Raw genomic sequence first — 19,702 nt, forward strand, 5'->3', positions numbered from 1 at the left:
CCATCTTCTCTTCTGCCTAGGTCAGTATTTACCAAAATGTGCCCTACTAATCCTTGAAAAATGGTTTATAGGGGCTGGAGAGATGGCTCAGTGGTTAAGAGCACTGACTGCTCTTCCAGAGGTCGTGAGTTCAATTCCCAGCAACCATATGATGGCTCACAACCATCTGTAATGAGATCTGGTGCCCTTTTCTGGTGTGTGGGTATACATGGAAGCAAAATGTTGTATACATAATAAATAAATAAATATTTAAAAAAAAAGAAAAATGGTTTATAGCATAAGCTTATAGCATTCAGAAGATTCTGATTTTCTTTGTTAGCTATTAGCAAGCCAAAGGTCCTGCCCGGTAGGTTCTGAAGGAGTTTGGTTTTACCTCACACTTCTCAAACGTTTGCTCCTGAGCCCTTAGAGAGTAATCATTACCTGACGGGGGCCTAAAGCTGGATCCCGAACTATGTCAAGACTTTTGAGGCCCTAATTAATTTAGAAACAGGGTCTCACTATGTAGCCCTAGCTGTCTGGAAATCCATCTGCCTCTGCTTCCCCTGTGCTGTGCTCAGCTCAAACTTCCTAAACTTCAGTTTCAAGGCCCCTGAGCCGCTACTCAATGATTTTCTCTTCCAAGTACCAAACTTTAAAAACAAAACAAAACTTTACACTTCCTGCTTCCTGTTCTGTCATCCCAGCTTCTACCTCACGCAGGCTCTGTGCCCCGGGCTCAGCTGAAGGCCTTTTCAAAATGTGAGGAGCAGCTGACCAAGAGACAGAACTAGTGTTTTCTGCAGCTCCTCGGTCCCTCTTCCAGGTCACACAGGAGGTCAGCCTTCCTGACTCAGAGTTCAGAAGAGCACATTCCACCCTCTTCCAACTACTGGCTTCTTCCCTGGCTGCCCCTTCCCTCTCCAGTCCCTACCTTCTTCCTTGTTCATACTGCCACCCCAAAGGGACCTAGGATCCGTGTCATCTCTGTGACATTTCCAGTGGGTTTCAACTTGTGCTCCTTATTCCAAGGACTATACATTCAGTCCACACCAACCAGGTTTGCTCATTTCCCCACCAAACTTTCCTGCTGCTCCAGTTCTTGTTAACAGACTCATCATTTAGAGTGGCAAGGCACGGGGTAGAAGGCAGAGCTAGACACTTTGTCTTCAGCACACAGCCTGAACATGACTGAATTACCCATCATGACAGATTCTCAGCTACTAAAATCTTTACCCACTCATCGACCAGCAACAACTCAACACAGTGAGAAAAAAAAATATCTTTTGCTTTGAGAAAGGATCTTACTGTGGAGCCCTAGCTGGCCTTGAACTCAAGAGATCCGCTTGCCTCTGCCTCCTGAGTGCTGACACTAAAGGTGTGCTCCACCATGTCCAGACCTAGATGAATCTTTACTTTCTTTTCTCTGGGGGGAGGGGGACTCGACACAGAGTTTCTCTGTGCAGCCCTGGCTGTCCTGAAACCCGCTCTGTAGCCCAGACTGGCCTCGAACTCGCAGAGATCCGCCTGCCTCTGCCTCCTAAGTGCTGGGATCAAAGGTGTGCGCCACTCTAGCTAGCTCTGAAATGACCCTCTGGTCACATTACTCCTGCTCCCAAATCCCAAAGTCTCCCACTGCTTCTAAAACAACCTCAGCAAGCAATCACTGCTTCCTAGATTTGGATCTTTGCTCTTTCCATCCCTGTCTCCTGCTACTCCCTGGATTCTAGTCCAGTCGACACAATCACTACAACTAGTAAATCAGTTCTGACCAGCATGCTCATTTACATATTTCTTTCTGCTTTACTGCAGTGCCAGGAATAGAACCCACGGCTTTGTGGTAAGTGATCCAGACGGAGCTCCACCTCAGCCCACTGCCCATTGTCTATGACTGATTTTGTGTTACAATCGAAGAGTTGACTGGTTGTAACAGAGACCACAGAGTCTGTAAGGACAAGAACATTTACTATCTAGCCCTTTACAGAAAAATGCACTGGCCACAAGTAGTTAAACTAAAAAGAGACAGCCAAAAAGTATTGCAGAAGTGTAAAGTATGTGAATAGACACAAGCATCCTGTAGGGTCCACAGCCTGCAAGTAGCCCCACAGAAGCCCCAAGTGGCTTGTAGCACCCCTGACTTTAGTTCGCTTTACTATGTTTACTAAGTGTCTCATCCCCTCTTCCTTGGTAGATCTCAAGGTGGGAACAGCTATTTGATTTGTTTTAGTCAATTAAATAGGAACAGGAATAGTTTCATTTTTGTTGTTACAACTGAATACCACAAGCCAATTCTGTGTGCATGTGTGTGCGTACATGCATGTCGGGGGGGAGGCATGTGCCAAGGCACATGTGTGGAGGTCAATGTGCCTGTAATCCCAGCACTAGGGAGGCAGGATGATGATCACTTTGAGAAAAGCTTGGGCTGCACACAGTGGCGCATGCCTTTAAGCCCAGCACTTGGAAGGCAGAGGCAGGCGGATCTCTGAGAGTTTAAGGCCAGTCTGGGCTACAGAGCGGGTTTCAGGACAGCCAGGGCTACACAGAGAAACTCTGTCTCGAATCCCCCTCCCCTCAGAGCCTGTTTCAAAAAAGAAAAACACACATACACACACAAAAGAAAGAACCCTTGTTTTAGGGGGATAGCTGGCCACTCCCTAAAGAGGGGAAGGGGCTTTTGTTTTCTGCCTCTCTCTGTTCACATTGTCCCCATCTCTCAGAAACACTCATATCCTGCTTTTCTCATAAACTGAAGACATATTTAAGACCACCCTGAAGGCTCGCCTAAGCACACAGCTGAGTTCCTTGTGTTCCCAAATACAGCACTGGTTCCCTTCACTGCTACCTCTTTCCCTGGTGCTCACATTTCTGCCATCAGGTAATTCTACCTCCATGTTGCAGAGAACCATCTGCAATCACAGCACCTTGCTTGAAATGTTTGTGAGGCAAGGGACATGCCTGTCACCCTAGCATTGGAAAGGGAAGGCAGGACATCTAAAGTTCAAGGTCAACCTTAACTACACAGCAAGCTGGAGGCCAGCTTGGGTTACGGGAGCCATCTCAACAACAACACAGCAACGAGTAATTGGGTCTGCTGAAGGCAGATGGACCCCTGTACAAGCTCCCACAATAGGCCGACCAACAAGAAAATTCCTGAGGCTTGCCAGAGTGTCTACCTTCACCAGCACGGAACCTGACAGCTGCACCTACGAGAATGCAGAACAGGGCTCTTCCAGCCCAGCCCTGAAGACACCTAGGGTAAGTACTTGTCGTCGGAGGCTAGCCTGTACATTATAAAACATCTAACAGCATCATCAGCGCCTACCTACACAATTCCAGTTAGCCCATCCCCAGTATGACAACCAACTGTCTCCTGGGGGGCAAAAATGCCCCTGGCCGAGAACCACTATTCTAGAGGTTTCCAAGCACAAGCCAACAGTGAGATGCAGGTATAAACACAGATGACACAGTGACTGTAGGACAGTGTCCAGATGAGGCGACGGATAAGAGCCACACAACTGGCACTGCTGACTCACTCTTGGGAGACCATGCTCAACTCTGGATTCTAAAAGGACATCGGAAAACTGGAATTCCTTCAGTTAAAGGCAACCAGATTGAGGAGAGACTGGGGACAATGCCATCAGAAAAATATCTGAGTGTAGGTGGCTAGCTTGTACCAAAGGACATGGAGGCACCTTTAAAAATGTGCCGGCTGCCCCATGGGAGAAGGGTTCTCAGGAAGACAGCCCTGGAGGCAGGGAGCAGCACTACATGAGGACAGACCTTGGTCCTATACAAGCAAACGCTTCCTAGCAATCAGAGCGGACCAACAAACGAACTGGACCGACTGGACTGGACTGGACTGGACTGAGCTCCGAGAACCTATGCTCTTCCCATTCTGGAAGGTTCAAGCACAGACCATAGAACAGACGTCTGAGGTGCTGCAAAGATTACTGGGTCTCTCAAAAGCATTTACAGCTCTACAATATTTATTTATTTATTTGCAGAACTAGAGGTCAAGCCTTCAAGTATGTTAGGCAGGCATTCCACCCCTAACTAAAGAGTCTAAGGTTATAAAGGAAAAGCCAAATGTCATGAATAAGTCATTTCTACAAGTTGCATGTAATTTCAGACCTTCACTAAATCAGAAAAGGAAAAACATTTCCTAAAGAAACGAGGTCTATTCCTGCTCGGTAGTACCTGACATTGAGTCCTCAATACAGTAACTGCCAGGGACCTCTCTTCAAATGAACTTGCACTAGTTCCTGAATAACGTTTAAGCCGTATCATTGATTTCATTCAAATTCAGCACTACAATTTGAAAAATGCTTTACAGTTTCCAGGATATCCCGAAAGGCATTATTTTATTCACATTATCTGAACACGAATGTGGCAACTTTCCGCTAACCTGGTCTCATTTGTGGTCTCTGGCCTGAAGTATAAAAACTACCCGTCACTATCCATTTAACAGTCACTAAATTAATAAAGCTCATTTCCGCAGGCATCTCCCTTGCAAAGCATTTACAGGCAGCTCTAGCTATCAGACACAAACCTGGTCACTCTGCTAGCAGAGGAACCACACTGTGACTTTCGCAGCGTAATTATGCATCCACTTCGGTGACATTTCTACTTTATTTATAATGTGATGAGGGAAATCTGATATATTACAGCGTGGTATTTCTCAATACAAAGTGGCCATACAATCCAACAGTTCTAGAAAGCAGTCACAACAAAACAGGAAGCGGATGTGTTGTTGACAGGCAAGACTACTGCGGGCTCTAAGCCCAGGGGCTCCTTTAGCCCCAGTTAAGACTGCCAGCACGCTGCACAAGGAGCTGCCCCACAGCCACACTGGGCCCGCATCCGCTGCTTTACTTACTTCTTTGCGTTTCGTTTCTGGACATTCCGACTGCAGAGTAAGGGTTGCACCTTCGATGTTTCTTGGCATGGGCGTGGAACCAGGGTTTATAGTCAAATGAATCTGATCGGGTGAGATAATGTGTTGTACATAACCCTGGGACATTGCTTCCTGATCTATTAAGAAGCCCTCTTCACCTTCCACTAGAAAAGGCAAGTGTTCTCCGCACTGTCCGTCGTCGTCGTCATCCTCCAAAGTGCCAGGGTCCTGCTCTATGAGAACAGTGGTCCTATCATAAACAGTTCCAGATGAGGACGGCACCAGTCCGCTGTCATCCACAAACCTGAGCATCTTGTCATCCGGGGTTAGGTCATCTTCCTCTCCCTTAAAGAAGATGATGTTGTCGTCTGGACTGTGCTCCCCCATGGTTCAGTTGTGCTCAGCCCAGTTGTGAGAAACAGAACGGTAATGGCCTTTCTGCAACAGACAACACAGAGTTAGAGCCAGGCACAAGACTCAACCACCTCCTAAACACCTTAGTTCTCCCTCGCTTTAAAGAGCAAACCAAGGCTTTAATCCCAGACTTTGGGAGGGAGGCAGAGGCAGGCAGACCTCTGGAAGTTCAAGGTCAGTCTGGCCTTCATAGTGAGCTCCAGGTCAACCAAAGTTAGATAATAAGATCCTGTCTCAAACAAAAAAGACAGCAATTCAGGCCTAGGCATAGTGGTGCATGCCTTTAATCCCAGCACCTGGCAGGTAGAGGAAGGCAGATCTCTGAGAATTCCAGGTAAACCAGGGATACACAGTGAGAATCTCAAAAAAAAAAAAAAAAAAAAAAAAAAACAACCCTCCTTAGAAATATTTAAGATTGGCAAAATCAGTAACTGTTAAGGGAAAGTAGTATATCTTTTTTCTTTTTCAAAAATTTAAAGTTAGCAGTTCAGAAGACCTAACTGTGATTTACTGTCACACACCTTAAAGATGGGTATGCACCTAGTGAGGAGAAAAGAGCAAACTGCACGCAGTTCAAGGACCAGCAGCTATAAACCTCAAGTGAGGCACTCCCATCCGAACACCCTCCCCCTCAGTCACACCGTGAGGCAGTACACAGCCTCGTGTTGTTGATGGTGCAGAAACAACACTTTGAACACAAACAATCACCTACAAATCCTGGTTTGCTCCTGACTGCTTGGCCAAACGGTGCCTTGTCTTTCTACAGTGGGACTCACAGTCCCCGTCTCATAAGGAGTGAAAGAGAAATGGCAGGTAAAACACAGTCCTGTCAAACAGTAGAAAGAGGATAGACTCCTTCCGTCGTTGCTAGAACACGTGGGGTGGAGGGGTTAACCCCTAGTAAATCATAGTCAATGCAAATCATTTTAATTATTTGTATCCTAAAACATGACATGGGCCAGAGAGTATGCCTGTAACAGCGTGACTAGGCTTTCTGCCCCGAAAAGCTGTCCCTCGCACACCATACTGACACGAGGCACGCAGGAAATAGCAACAAAATGAATGACAGATGAGCAGATAACGTCTCTTTTCGAAGACAGTCTCTTGAGGAAATTACCAAATTTGAAGCTTTCATGGTCTGGAATGGTGATTCTTCCTGCACCCGAAAACACACAGGTTCTACAAATGTGGGTTCGGCAGACACAAAAGGAGAATTTAAAATAATCAGCACATCACTTGGTTTTCAGCCTGCTTCTGCATTTTCTCTCCTGCTCGGGGGTTGTTAGCAAGTGAGTCTTCACGAGCCAGAGCGACAAGAAGGCGAGGTAGTTACCAGACACAGGTCAAGGGATCTAATCAGAGAGGAACCAGCCCGAACCTTTGCTTACGCAACCCTAGAAAGGCACGTTTCTCTGTCTCTGAGACGAGAGATAAGAATACCGAGAGCTCCCGGTGGGCTGCCCCGGCACCTTCGGCGGCAACGCAGAGACCAACTTTCCGTAACAAACAAGACCAGGAGGTGCGAGTGTGGCCGAGGAGTGTGAACCGAGCACCCCTGAGAGACTGGCAGGAGGAACCTGACCGGGAAAAGCACCCCTAGTCCAGGACTACACAGAAAAACCCCGAGGCAGGCTGGGGGCTACGAGCTGGGCGAAGAGGGGCAGGGTCCGGGTCTCCATGGAAACAGAGAAGGGGGGCTGGATACCCATCCCCATGGAAACGGAGGAGGGGTGGGGTCCCTCTGGTGAGTGGAATGAAGTCTCTACCCGGGACGGCTTCGGCAGGGAGCCCATGTCCCGCGCCCCCCGGGGAGTCCCAGCCCCAGCCAGTCCAGCTTCTGCTTTTACCTCCGCGGCTCCCGGCAACGGCGGCAGCGGCAGCTTCTCCCCTCCCCAGCGGCACCATGATTGCCCCCACCTGTCCCTAGCGTCACTTCCGCTTCCTCTTTCCGGAGGAAGAAGAGGCCGGCGGGTTCCTTCGACCACTGCTGCTTCTGATTGGCTTCTGCCGTCCAGGGTTGGGACCGCGCCTCCAGCCGGCGGGCTGTGGGCGGGGTGAGCGGCGTCAGGAGCTCCTGGGCGGCTGGGGAAGCCGACCGTAGGGAGCGGCGGGTGTCGGGTTCTGGAGACCACGCGACACCAGCCACGAGCCCGAGGTGTCCTCAGCCCGGGCTGCGCCCATAGCTGCAGCGGGAAGGGCGCAGTGAGCCGCCGCTTTCCAGGCGCGTAGGCCAGCCCTCGGCATCCCTCTTCTTCCTCCACTGCGCCCTTGTCACGCAGCGTAGTTCTCCTGGCTGAGGTCCTAGGACCCGAAAGCAGAGCGGACTGTTTCAGTCGCTTCCCGTTCCGACGCCTGCCAGAGATGGCAGTCCCAACTTGCCCGTCCTAGGGAGGGTTTTCGTGCTCGGGAGGGTCAGCGCCACCTACTGGCCGATCCCCTCTTCAGCTGTTAACACTCAGCCTACAGACCCTTGAAACCACTACCTGGTAGCAGTATCCAAAGCCAAAGAAGCGATTTTGCGCGTACTTCTACTATAATCCAGTAAATATAATTACTAGACCCTCACATAAGCTACTGTTTATTTTCCCCAAGAGCGACTTCTCTGGAACGTTTAGGTTGGAGCAATGCCCTTATAGGCTAGATCAGGATTCAGCCCCAAACTGCTGTGCCATTCCCTCTGCTTGGGTTATACCGAATAGTGACTCTCACACGCTAGACTGCCACGCATGTCTCTTTGGCCTCTGACCAGCTGCTTCTGTGCTTAAGCCACAAAGACCCATCTGCTAAGAACTACCATATTTTGAAAGGGGGGAATAAGGGGAGAAGACTCAGTGGTTAAGTCCATCTACTGCGCTTGACCTGAGTTCGATTCACAGAACCCACATTGGGTGGCTCACAACCAGCTGTAATTCCAGCTTCACAAGAATCTCTCCTCTCTTGGCACCAGCATTCACACATGCAAATATCACCACCACCGCCACACACACACACACACACACACACACACACACGTAACTTAAAAAAAGAAAACGACAATCACGACTGTTAAAAATACATTTATCATTAAAATATATTACACATATGAGAGGGGATACATTATATACAGCTGGGAGGACTGTCTGACCTACAAAAGCTCACTTGCTTCACCAGAGCCCCCTTTTCTTCTGTGCTTTTAGGGGCCACTGAGAGGCCTTGGAGCTGAGTAGAAAGGGGGCAGTGTTGCCCTGCGTATATACAGGTCCTCAGATTGGACAGTGGGAGCATCTGGAATGGCTAAAATTTGTTTATCCAGGAACATCTAACCAAATTCCTGCTGTCCAACTTGTTCTTCAAGGACTTCAGCTAGCCCAAATACCTAATTATGAGATGCTCAGTCAGGGATACAGGGAACTCACTGACTGTATGTCCCAGAGGCAGTTTGAGTAAGGCAAAATACAGTTACTTAACTTTCTTTAAAAAAAAATATAAACAACTAGAGCTCTATTTGTGTTAAATAACTAAAGGTGAACATTGAATGTCAGTTCTATAATTGTGGATTTCCGCCATGTTTTCACAAGTCAAGATGGGTGTACTAGCCAATGACATGGGTAAGGAGCAGGTGTAGGCTCAAGAAACAGGTAGCTGCCGATCTTGCTTCCAGCTGGCCTCAGAGTACTTTAGGGCAGCTCTTGAGCTGAAACAGGCGGGGTTGACCATTGTGGCTGCTTGGGTAAGACAGGAGAGAAGTACTGAGGCTCAGACTGGACTGCTGAGGAATTGATGAATAAACTCTTGGGCCTTCTTTTTCTCCGTCATGTCAAGTTTTTGGGGACGAGCTGGGTTTCGGAGCAGTAAGCTGCCAAATATACTAGCTGTGCATGACAGAAACAGAAAACACCATTTAGCAACCAGACTACTAGGGTGACTAGGAGAGAGGAAGGACTATCCAAAAGCAAAATTTTTAAAGGCAGACCCTGGCTGCCTCAAACTCAGGAGACCCACCTGCCTCTACCTCCTGAGTCCTGGGATTAAAGATGTGCACTATGCCCAGGTATTTTCTCCTTGAAAAACCATATAGTTGGGTGTGGTGGTACATGTGCTCCAGCCCAGTCTGAGCTATACAGTGGGCTGTGGAGATGGCTCAGGGAGTGAGAGGACCTGAGTGCAGACCCAGCACCCACCCCTGAGCCAGGCACACTGGCACACACCTGAAACCCCAGCGGTGTGCAGGTGGAGAGGTGGATCCTGCAGACAGGCCAGCCAGCTAGTCCAGCCGAAACAGGCAGCTCCAGGGCTTTGCACATGTGAGCCAAACGTTCTACCACTAAGCCATCCTTCCAGCCTCAAACAATCTACATATAAACTTCATTCAGAACAGGGCATAGCGGCACATTTGCAGCATTCGGGGGACCAAGGCCAGCATGGGGTACACAGTGAATTTGAGGCCAGCTTTGGCAACAGACATAACTTGACCCTATCTCTTAAAAAGTTAAAAGAAAAAAAGCCTCAGGAAGCAGAGGCAGTCAGATCTCTTCTGAGGTCAAGGCCAGCCTAGTCTGCAAAGCAGTTCCAAGATTGCCAGAGCAGACACAAAGAAACTCTGTCTCAAAATAAAACAAAACAAAACAAACAAACAAAAGTTTAAAAAAAAAAGCAAAAGCAAATACTTTCCTCTGAGCTTTGGGGGAAAAGGAAGTAAAGGCTAGGAAAAGGGGAGGTGAATGTAGAAAAGAAAACACATTTTAATTCCGCTTCCTTCCTCAGTGACTCGGTAGAGATGCTTGTCCTAGACACTTGGCTACTTACCTAGAATATTTTCATCCAAATGATTTTTTGCTGAATTTTTCAGCAGTTCTTGCAAAAACGCCATCAAGTAGTTGAAGACATTTTTGTGGAATGTTGGGAGAGTGGAAATGACCTGAAAGAGAGAGGTGGGGTTTGCAGCTTCGCTCAATCAGGAACTGTGATTATAACTTACAAATGTAAGAATGCACACAGAGCTAATCATGCACCACTTGGCATAAGTATCAGACACACACAAAGGTCAAATACTGCATGATTTAGAGGTCAGACTTCTAATTCTGAGAACTTCCATGTTCTCAGACAACTTGAGGGAATTAAGACATTTTAGTTGGGTCTTGAATATAAGAAAAAATTATACTTGTAACAGTAAGGATTAGGTACTGGGGAGGGCATAGAAGGCAAGAGAAAGCAAACTAATAAGCAGTGAGAACAGGAGATATCAGTGTTGGCAGGAATACACTGGCTGCACAGGCACTAAGCCTGGAAGGGTAATCCAGACTGGAATCCAGTGAATAGCCCACGTATCTGCACAGAAGAATCAGCTAGGAAGCTGGGAAAAGGCAGGTTCCAGAAGACACCCAGATTCAATGGATATGAGCAAAGGTTCTGGAACACGTACTGTTGGCAACTGTTGTTCATTATTATATCAATCACCGAGTGGGGTGTGGTGATGCACACTTGTGATCCCAGCACTTGGAAAGCTGAGGTGGAAGAATAATGAATTGAGGTCAGCCTGGGCCACACTGAATTCTAGGCCAGAGTCACACAGAAAGAACCTGCTTCAAAAAAACCAAACAAACAAAAATAAAAAAAAAAAAGAAAGAAAGGAAGGAAAAGAAAAGAAAGAGAAAGAAATGAGAAGTATTATTAAAAACAGCGAACAAAGAGGTAAGTATGGGACTGGAAATATGGCTCAGTGGTTAAGAACACTGACTGCTCTTCCAGAGGACATGAGTCCAATTCCCAGGAACCACATGGCAGCTCACAACTGTCTGTAACTCCAGTTCCAGGGAACTTGACACCCATGTCAAAACACCAATGTACATAAAAAATAAATAAATTTTTTAAAAAAGAGGTAAGTATGGTTTTGTCTAATAGGATGGCACCTTTAAGTTTACCATCTAATTGGAGCACGCAGAATGAAGAAGAGAGGGAGCGCAGTAACACAGAGCCCTGCACCACGTAAACAGTGACAACGGGAGAGAGTGGAAAAGTGATGGATCAATGGGACTGGGTGCGTGGGCGGTGAGGAGAGGGAGGAATCAGAAATGACTCAGGTTTCAGGGCTGAGTCACTGGAATTAAGGGTGATGCTATTAAAAGCAAAGGGGACATGAAAGGAAGAGCGGGCATGAGAAAGAAAGAAGTTCATCTTCCAAGCCACTGCAGGAGAAGGTAAGATATTAATTTTCCAAGCCACTGTGATTGAAGGGCCTGTTCTGTTTGGCTGTGCCAGGCTTCACATGCCCAGGGCTAGCTACTACGCATGCTAATGCTCGGTGCTCCCCTCACCTGCTTGCTGGCTCCGCAGTTGCCAGAAAACTCCAGGCATTTATGGTAGGCGCTGTAACAGACGACAGGCTCTGGCAGGCTCTCTAGGAAAAGCAGCAAGGCTTCAGCTACGGAATGGTTGTTGGCACCTTTGGCCCACTGTTAAGGAACGGGTGACGGTGATGCCCAGGGATAGAAGGCCCAGGGACAAGCATGTGCCAGAAGGGCTGCCTGCTCAGTCAGGCTCTACTCAGTGCTAGGATGCCAGTCCATATCTCAAAGGCACCATGCTGTTTGTCAGGTGCCATGCTGCCTGCGTGAAGCCGTAATGTCCTCTCTGAAAAGGTTCTGAGTAAGTAGAGCCTGTTAGCCAAGGTCACACTATCGGACGCCAGGCTTTGAGATATGCTTCTCTCTCTTTTAAAAGCTCTCATAGTCTCACATGCACACACAAATTTCTGAAGGATACAGAGGTTATCAATCATTCCGGTATCCAAGCAGTCTCTTATATGTTCAAATTCTGGCCTCAGGCCTGGCTGCTGAAACAGATCTTCCTGCAAGAGGGAAGAAACCCACACAACAATTATTTTCTCAGAGGACTGTTCTCTGACTTACCCACATCACCAGAGTCCAAATGTCGGCCGTGTACTGAGACCTCTGAATCACCCCAGTGTCAATGAGACTTAGGCTGCTGTGATGGACTCATCTTCAGGCCTTGCATGGCTTTACCATACGTCATTAGGCGTGCATTATAAAGCTGTGGGGAGGCCACGCTACACAAAACAAGACCCAGGGTACGAGAAAAGCCACACAGTGCACGCATCCTACAGTGTTATGAGAGACATGCCATGTGTAAGACTGAAAGCTACTGTGATCCTTACCCAAAACAAACAAACAACAACAAAAAGGAAATAGTGGTAAGGGGCAGAAAGACTCCTCTGACCTTATGCAAATAAGAATATGGAAGTAAACATCATTCTATTAGTCTCAAGGTATTTTGGATTCACTTGTTTCATAAAGCAACTCAACATATATAACTATTAATAAATATTACATATGTTACTCACAAGGTACATTTGAAAGATCTACAGAGAAGATGGACCGCTCATAAAAGTGAATTCTGGGGCCTGGGAGGGCAGCTCAGTGGTAGAAAGCTAAGGCCCAGGGTTCTAACAATAGCATGACCAAAATTATGAGAACAACAAGATAATAAGTATAATACATATACATAAGACATGTATATTTAAAAATTCAATTTAAAAATTTTTAAAAACAAAGGCCACTATTGTATGTTCATCAGCTTGGGAGTAAGTTATTCACCTTTCAGGGCATGTTTCCTCCAAAAGTTGTTATGAGCATTAAATGAACACAATTTGGCATACTGCAACACCAGTGTGAGTGGGGAAAAATGAGGAAAAGCCAGGCATGGTGGAGCCCCAGTCCCAGCATATAGGAGGCTCAAGCAAGAGGATCATGAGTTCAAAACTAGTCTAGGACTAGGGAGTTTGCCATTAGCCTGGGCTACATAGTGAAATACTAACTCAAAAAATAAACAGCTGGGAATGCAGCTCAGTTGTGCTGCCTAACATGCAGGAGGCCTAAGTGTAGTCCCCAGCACTGGAGGTGTAGGACAGTGACTGGAGGGAGGGTCGGGAGAGAGAATGAAGGGACAGTAAGACGGGGGAGAAGAGAGGGAGGAGGTAAGAGTAATGGAAGAGGGATGGAGAGAGGGAAAAAGAATATGAATATATTTTGCTACAATATTAAAATGTCTATAAATGTAGCTTTGAGATCAGAGGCAAGAACCTTGGTCTTTAGCAGCCTGCCCCTGTGTCTACCTCTACACAGCCTGTGTGATGCCCTGTGTCTGGGTGCCTGTCAGTGTCAGCCTGACTGGTGGCCTGTGCTGCTGGATAAAATATCTCTTAATAGTCTGTGATTCCTCACACTCTCCTTAACCCGCCAGCCTCCTGTGACCTCTTCCATCCCTGGCTTCGGAGCCTGGACCTCATAAGTCTATGGTCAAGTCAGTCAAACTGATCACTAATCTCAGGAAGCCTGCCTGTATCTCTCCAGAAATCAGCAGTCCAAACTCATGGCCTGGGGGTTCCATGTGTCCTCTGCCTGAAGTCAACACAATAGCCCCTTCCATTCTCGGAAGCAGGTGAGAGTTCCCGCAGAAGACATCAAAATGACCTCACAGGAGCCACTCAGAAGTCCTTCTCTGGAGAGACTAAGAGGCCTGGGGAAGAAACACTTAGCTGGGAAGTCTGCTTTGCTTCCCAATGAGGAATCAGGTCAAGTATGAAATAGTCACTCTACTCCCTGGGGGCACAATTCTCCACAGATTCCTCGGGACAAAAGCTTCCATACAAAAGTTCTTGGTCTCTCAAAGGCAGCCTGGCTGCAGTCTGACTGCCTTAGTCCCAGCCTACCTGCTGGATAGCATTTCTATACAGGTAATCGACCATCATCCAGAGTTCTTTGGGGATTTCCAGGGGGTTCTCCAGCTGGCTCCTGTCATCCGCAGTCTGCACTGGCATCAAAGTCTCCAAAGAAAGAAAAACAAGTCATGACAAGGTGGAGCTTCAGGAGAATGCACGATACAGGGACAGCAAACAGCAAAGGGAAGCTTTTCAATGCCACTAAACCAAACATTCCAGAGGCCAAAAATTAAAAATAAAAAAGGAGGCCAGGCGATACGACTGGGTGACAAACGGCGACTCTGAAGGACGGGGAGAGCTGTGGCAAGCAGTTCCAGTGAATGGGGTAGTATGTGCCTAACTCCACAGAGGAAAGCTCCTCTAGCATCCCACGGCTAGAACCAGAGACGGTGCATGAAAAGAGCACACACTTGTGAACTCAAACTCCAGGTCCACTGCCACTCACCACATGACCTGTGACAAATGGCTCTCCTTGACTGGCTTTGTTTTCATCTACATTAAATAACAGAGAGAACAGTTAACCCAGGCGGTGGTGGTGCACACCTTTAATTCAAGTACTCGAGGCAGGGCAGGCAGATCTCTGTGAGTTCAAGGCTGGTCTGGTCTACAGAGCGAATTCTAAGACAGTCAGGGCTATGACACAGAGAAACCCTGTCTCAAAAAATCAAAATGAAAAAAAAGAAAAAAAAGTGAATAGTTCAAGAGTTCCTAATTGAAAATAAGAGTTCTAGGGAAAAAAGTGTACAAATTACCCAAATCTGTGCCAAATTTGTCCCTTTGTGCTAGGGTGGTCACCATAGGAGCCTTGTGGTTCTTAGCAAACTTGTTTTAAGATAACCTGCCAGATCATCATTATGTATTTGTCTATTCGTTTTGTGTGTGTGTGTGTGTGTGTGTGTGTGTGTGTGTGTACATATGCATGTGGTAACCAGAGGTCAATACTGAGTGTCTTCTTTAGTTGGTTTCTACTTTGAGACAGGGTCTCTCACTGAGCCTGGAGCTTTCCCATTTGTCAAGAATGCTTAGACAATGGGTTCCCATGGCACATGTCCCCATCTCCCAGAGCTGGGATCACAGACATACACCTTTTTTTTCCTTTTTTTTTTTTTTCCAAGACTGGGTTTCTCTGTGTAACCTTGGCTATCTTGGAACTCGCTCTGTAGACCAGGCTGGCCTCAAACTCAGAGATCTGCCTGCCTCTGCCACCCAAGAGCTGTGATTAAAGGCGTGTGCCACTACCACCGGGCAGACATGTACCTTTTGTGTGGGTTCTGGGGAACTGAACTCAAGTCCTAATGCTTGCATGGCAAACACTTTATCAAATGAGCTATCTCTCAGTCCCCCAGATGACAGTTTTTTAAAATAGAAAACTTCCACTAGGAAGTTAGGATCGTGGCTAAATTTCCCTACTGCACTGCTTGCTGGACACTGAATGGTAATGCTATGTGTCTCCTCCATCCCGCCTGGATTACCATAAAGAATCTTAGTCACCAATGTGATGGTATCTGGAAACAGGGCCTTTGGGGGTGGTTGGTCATAAGGGCTATGTAGTCACAAATGGGACTGGTGTGCAGTAAGAAAACCAAGAGTCTCCTACTCCTGACATATGAGGACACTGAGAAGAGTGGGCCCTCATCAAACAAGTCATCAGGGATCTTTGTCGTATACGTCAGCCTCTCAAACTGTGAAGTGCCAGCCAATGGAGCTTTGTTACTGTCGCCTGCTGCTCTAACATGTGCAGGGGTATAAAAGAAAGACGAGAAAGTGTGACCATCTTCCACAGCTGTGCACAGGAGGAGGTGGAGACTCTCTGTGCTGGAATCAGGCTGGCTTCACAACTTGCTCCAAACCACACAGCAAAGCAGAAGTGATATTGTGTGGGCTTCGTCAGCCATGCCATGTAAGGCCTTAGCTTTTCTCTTGTTCTTGCCTCTACCTGCAGAAGCTTGAGCTCACTTCTTGCACACTGAGGGCCCATGTGCAGAAGCCAGAGGGCAACCACCACTGAGGCAGGCAAGAGAGGCTACCTTCAACACGGTGGCCAACACGGCTGCTGCTTGATTACATTAGCACAAATGAGCCTCGGCTGGACCAGCAGAAAAAAGCTGCCTGGTGAGGAGGGGGTAGCCTGTTATACTGATCCTAAACAAGCTCTAGGAGGCTACAAGAAGCTTACACACCCAGGAAGGTTGATAGAGAAAGACAGTGTTGGGCCCAAGCTGCCCACTACTGGATGCTTTCTCCAAGTCTGTTACTCACCAGCCTGCTAACGGTTTCCAGTGGTAGGTCTAAGATGGGTTCCCTCATGTAGCACAATGAATGAATGGGAGACCCGAAACAGCTGGGCAGGTAGTTTCCAGACACAGACAAAAAGTAATCCTTTCCTCGGATCAAGTGCAAAACCAGAATGTCTTCGATTTTGTCTTTGCCTGAGTTGAGTTTTGTGGCAGTAGCCTTATTTACAAAGAGCTCCAATTCAATCTCAACGTGAGAATCTGCAGAAAAGTTTAAAAGTCACATGAGCTAGGGAGCAGTCAGCAGGAGGAGGAAGAGGCAGGAGGGAAGGGAGTAAGGCAGAACGGTTTAAGAAAGGAAAGAGAAGGCAGCGATTGGCAAGGACCCGTGTGCTTGCCCTGGGGAAGCACAAAATGTGCACAGCCCAGCCTGGAAACGTGAAGACAGCAAATGCTCAGAAACTCAAGTACTGAGCTGCACAGCTTAAACCAGAAGAATGATCCAGTAAGAAGGCCTGGATCAAAGGACCAGCCCTGGACCAGGTAAGATGAAAACACATGCCCCCTTCGCAGATCAAGGGAAGTTATTACCTGGGAAGTAGCCAGGAAACACCCTTAATTCTCCAGTTTGCAAAATAAGAATGTTACATTCTGGGGGTGCTGTTAACATTTCTGGATTACTACCCATTGTCTCTCTCCACCTGAGTGGATACTATTAAGTCTCAAACCCTGGGACAAATGGCTAAAGTGCCTATTTAACAAATCAAAGTGGACCTGACCACCAGATTCTCTCAACATCCCTCAGTCCCTACTTGTTACAGGGTATGGCATGTATACCCCACCCTCTACCCTGAACTCTCTAGCCCAGGGGCTGGGGCTGTCCTTCCCCAGAGGCTCTTCCCTATATAATTCAGACATTACCCACCTGCTTTTGCAACTTTGGCCTCGTAGCTGCTGTACCTGATTCCCCTCTCTCCCTTTTCCCTTCCCTCTCTCCCCACATGGCAGAGCTCAGGCTGGTCATGCCCACTCTGGACTCTCCCAGATATCTCTACCTCTACCTGTTATGGTTTAAATAAAATGCTGCAGGTCCCCGAGTGGCTACAGTGGGCAGTGGATCCCGAGACCATGACAGGTCATAAAGGCAGCTGGGTCTCAGGCAGGAAGCTGTGTGGTGGGTGAGAGACTGAGACAGATAGGCACGCCATGCAGAGTGAAGTTGGATATTTATTTAGTGGGTTATGGAAGGGAAGGGGAGAAGGGGAAGAGCAGAGAGAGAGAGAGAGGAAAGGAAGGAGGGAGGGGGAAGAGGAGAAGGCAAAGACAGAAGCTGCCTCTGAGGCGGGGAAGGCAGGGAGGGAGGGAAGAAGAGAGAGAGAGAGAGAGAGAGAGAGAGAAAGGGAGGGCTCAAACTGGAAGCAGAAGGAAGATCAGGCCATGGGGCGGGGGCTTGTCTCTTAAAGGGACAGAACAGACCATTACATCACCTATGTTCTTCCTTTTATTTATAATAAACTTTCTCCTCCACCATACCAAGGAGTAGCCATGTCCTCTCCTTTCCTTTTTATTTCTTTTCTTTTTTTTTTTTTTTTGATTTTTTTGAGACAGGGTTTCTCCATAGCCTTTTGGTTCCTGTCCTGGAACTAGCTCTTCTAGACCTCCTTTTTATTTCTTTATGTTCTTCATCGAGACACCTTGAGGCAGTGGAGGTGACCCCTAAAGTAGTAGCATTTCCCATAATCTGTGAGATTACGGTGCACACAAGCGACTAAAATGTTCTTGAAACTGAATGCATGCCCCTCAGCACTTTCCATTTTTATATGGCTGAGTTCAGCTATAGAGATTGGGGGAAAATGTTGCAGAGCCAGCATAGGCAGGCAGATCTCCACCCTGGTCTACATAGTGAGCTCCAGGATAGCCAGGGCTATATAACGGAGAGACTCTATCTCAAAAAACAAAACAAGACAAAGCAAAACAAGAAAAGTTTCTGGCTATTCAGAAGCAAAAAGCTTATGTAGAAAAATGAAAAGGACAGACAGGACATGCAAAAACCAGAGCCGAGGAAGAAACTTGTTACCTGGCAGGAGGAAGCCTCTGCTGGGTTTGGCAGTCAGCCACTGCTTACAGTAAGACTCTTCATCAGGCTTGTTGATGAACTCAAACTGACAGGGTACTTGGCCATTGTGAATCGTGAAGGATTGTGTTTGCAACTGCATGTACTTCACATTCTCAAAACAGAACTGGGAATAGACAAGGGATCAGTCAGAACCAGTGTTCTCTTTTCAAGTTGTGCCCTCACCCTAACTGGGAAAAGTATTTGTCTAGGAAAGAAAACAAAGGACCATCTCTCTGAAATGTATTTAGCTGGGATGGCACAGTTGCCGCTGAAGACTAGTGGCCTACGCAAACCAAAGCCCAAGTTCTTTCTATACGTAGGCTTCCTGAAGCCAACAAAGCTTCCATCTTCTACATCCAAAACCATTTTCAAAATACCATGCTCTAGTTGACCCGAGCCTGAAGGTCAAGCTCACTCTGCCAAGGGGTTGGACGGCTGCAGCATAAAGTATCTTATCTTCCCTTGAACTCCGCTTGTTTTTTTTTCAGACAGTCTCACTAGGTAGCCCTGGTTGACCTGGAATTCCTGGAACTAGCTATAGACCAGGCTAGCCTGAATTCAGAGATCCACCTTCCTCTGCCTCCCAAATTCTGGGAATAAAGGTCATGTCACAACACCCAACACAATGTCCAACGCCCACCACCACCCCAACATGGGTTCTGGGGCTTGAATTCAGGTCCTACCAACTGAGCCAATTCCCCAAACCCTGATGCTAATATTTTTAAAAGGTCTGGGTCTTTCCTACCTCCCGCTTGGAGAGTGATACAGAAGGAATGTTGGCATTTTCCATCTTATCCAGGGAGCGGACAATTTCCTCCAGCGTCTTCCGGTAGAGTTCTTCATTCACAACCCTCACCTGGGAGGAAAACATTATAGAGACTGAGTGTGACACCTTCTGCCCATTCTTCTTTCTTGGTGTTGAGAGTGCTTGGGGCATCAGGAAACAGCAGCTAACAGCTAAGTATACTGATTTAGTACATTAACAAATAACCTAATTAACTACAGACTCACAGAAGGATCCCCAAGCTACTAAAAGGCTGCCTGCTTCTTGATCAGCAGGAGGACACTGGAATGCCCCAGCTGATCCTCCTTGGGTATCAGGTCTTGGCCAAAAGACGCTTTCTATCTCTGTCCTCCTTGCTGCCACCCAAAGGCCAGCAATGCATTATTTTTTCTATGGTTTTGATAGAAAGATGTACTTTTCTGCTTTTTAACCCAAACTCACTGGCAAGGAAAAGTATGTCAGGCTCTCCCGTCTGTATTTTAATTATAAACACTTTTTTTTTCACTTTTCAACAATAAAATATTAATTGCAATATTACTTAGTGCCCCCCTTCTCAGAGAGTGTC

General features: G+C 47.2%; 2 protein-coding genes across 3 annotated transcripts in view; both read right to left on the minus strand.

The window, feature by feature from the left end:
• Positions 1–7,211, minus strand: part of Mtf1 (metal regulatory transcription factor 1) — a 47,302-nt gene extending 40,091 nt beyond the window's left edge. For both annotated transcript variants that reach the window (XM_041652093.1, XM_041652091.1), the window contains exons 1-2: positions 7,135–7,211; positions 4,856–5,311 (exon numbers count right to left, since the gene is read on the minus strand). In XM_041652093.1, coding sequence (XP_041508027.1) covers positions 4,856–5,260 — 405 coding nt within the window. In that variant the 5' untranslated portion in view covers positions 5,261–5,311; positions 7,135–7,211. The remainder of the gene's footprint in view (positions 1–4,855; positions 5,312–7,134) is intronic.
• A 1,116-nt stretch (positions 7,212–8,327) lies between these two features.
• Inpp5b (inositol polyphosphate-5-phosphatase B) overlaps positions 8,328–19,702 on the minus strand; it is a 68,300-nt gene continuing 56,925 nt past the window's right edge. The window contains 8 exon segments of the mRNA XM_041652377.1: positions 8,328–9,138; positions 10,073–10,184; positions 11,581–11,708; positions 12,029–12,113; positions 13,995–14,108; positions 16,263–16,498; positions 18,315–18,477; positions 19,099–19,209. Coding sequence (XP_041508311.1) covers positions 9,023–9,138; positions 10,073–10,184; positions 11,581–11,708; positions 12,029–12,113; positions 13,995–14,108; positions 16,263–16,498; positions 18,315–18,477; positions 19,099–19,209 — 1,065 coding nt within the window. The 3' untranslated portion in view covers positions 8,328–9,022.

The sequence above is a fragment of the Microtus oregoni genome, unplaced genomic scaffold (assembly GCF_018167655.1).
Source record: "Microtus oregoni isolate MIOR12 unplaced genomic scaffold, Mior012 000005F_ref0000423, whole genome shotgun sequence".
In the NCBI taxonomy this organism is placed as follows: domain Eukaryota; kingdom Metazoa; phylum Chordata; class Mammalia; order Rodentia; family Cricetidae; genus Microtus; species Microtus oregoni.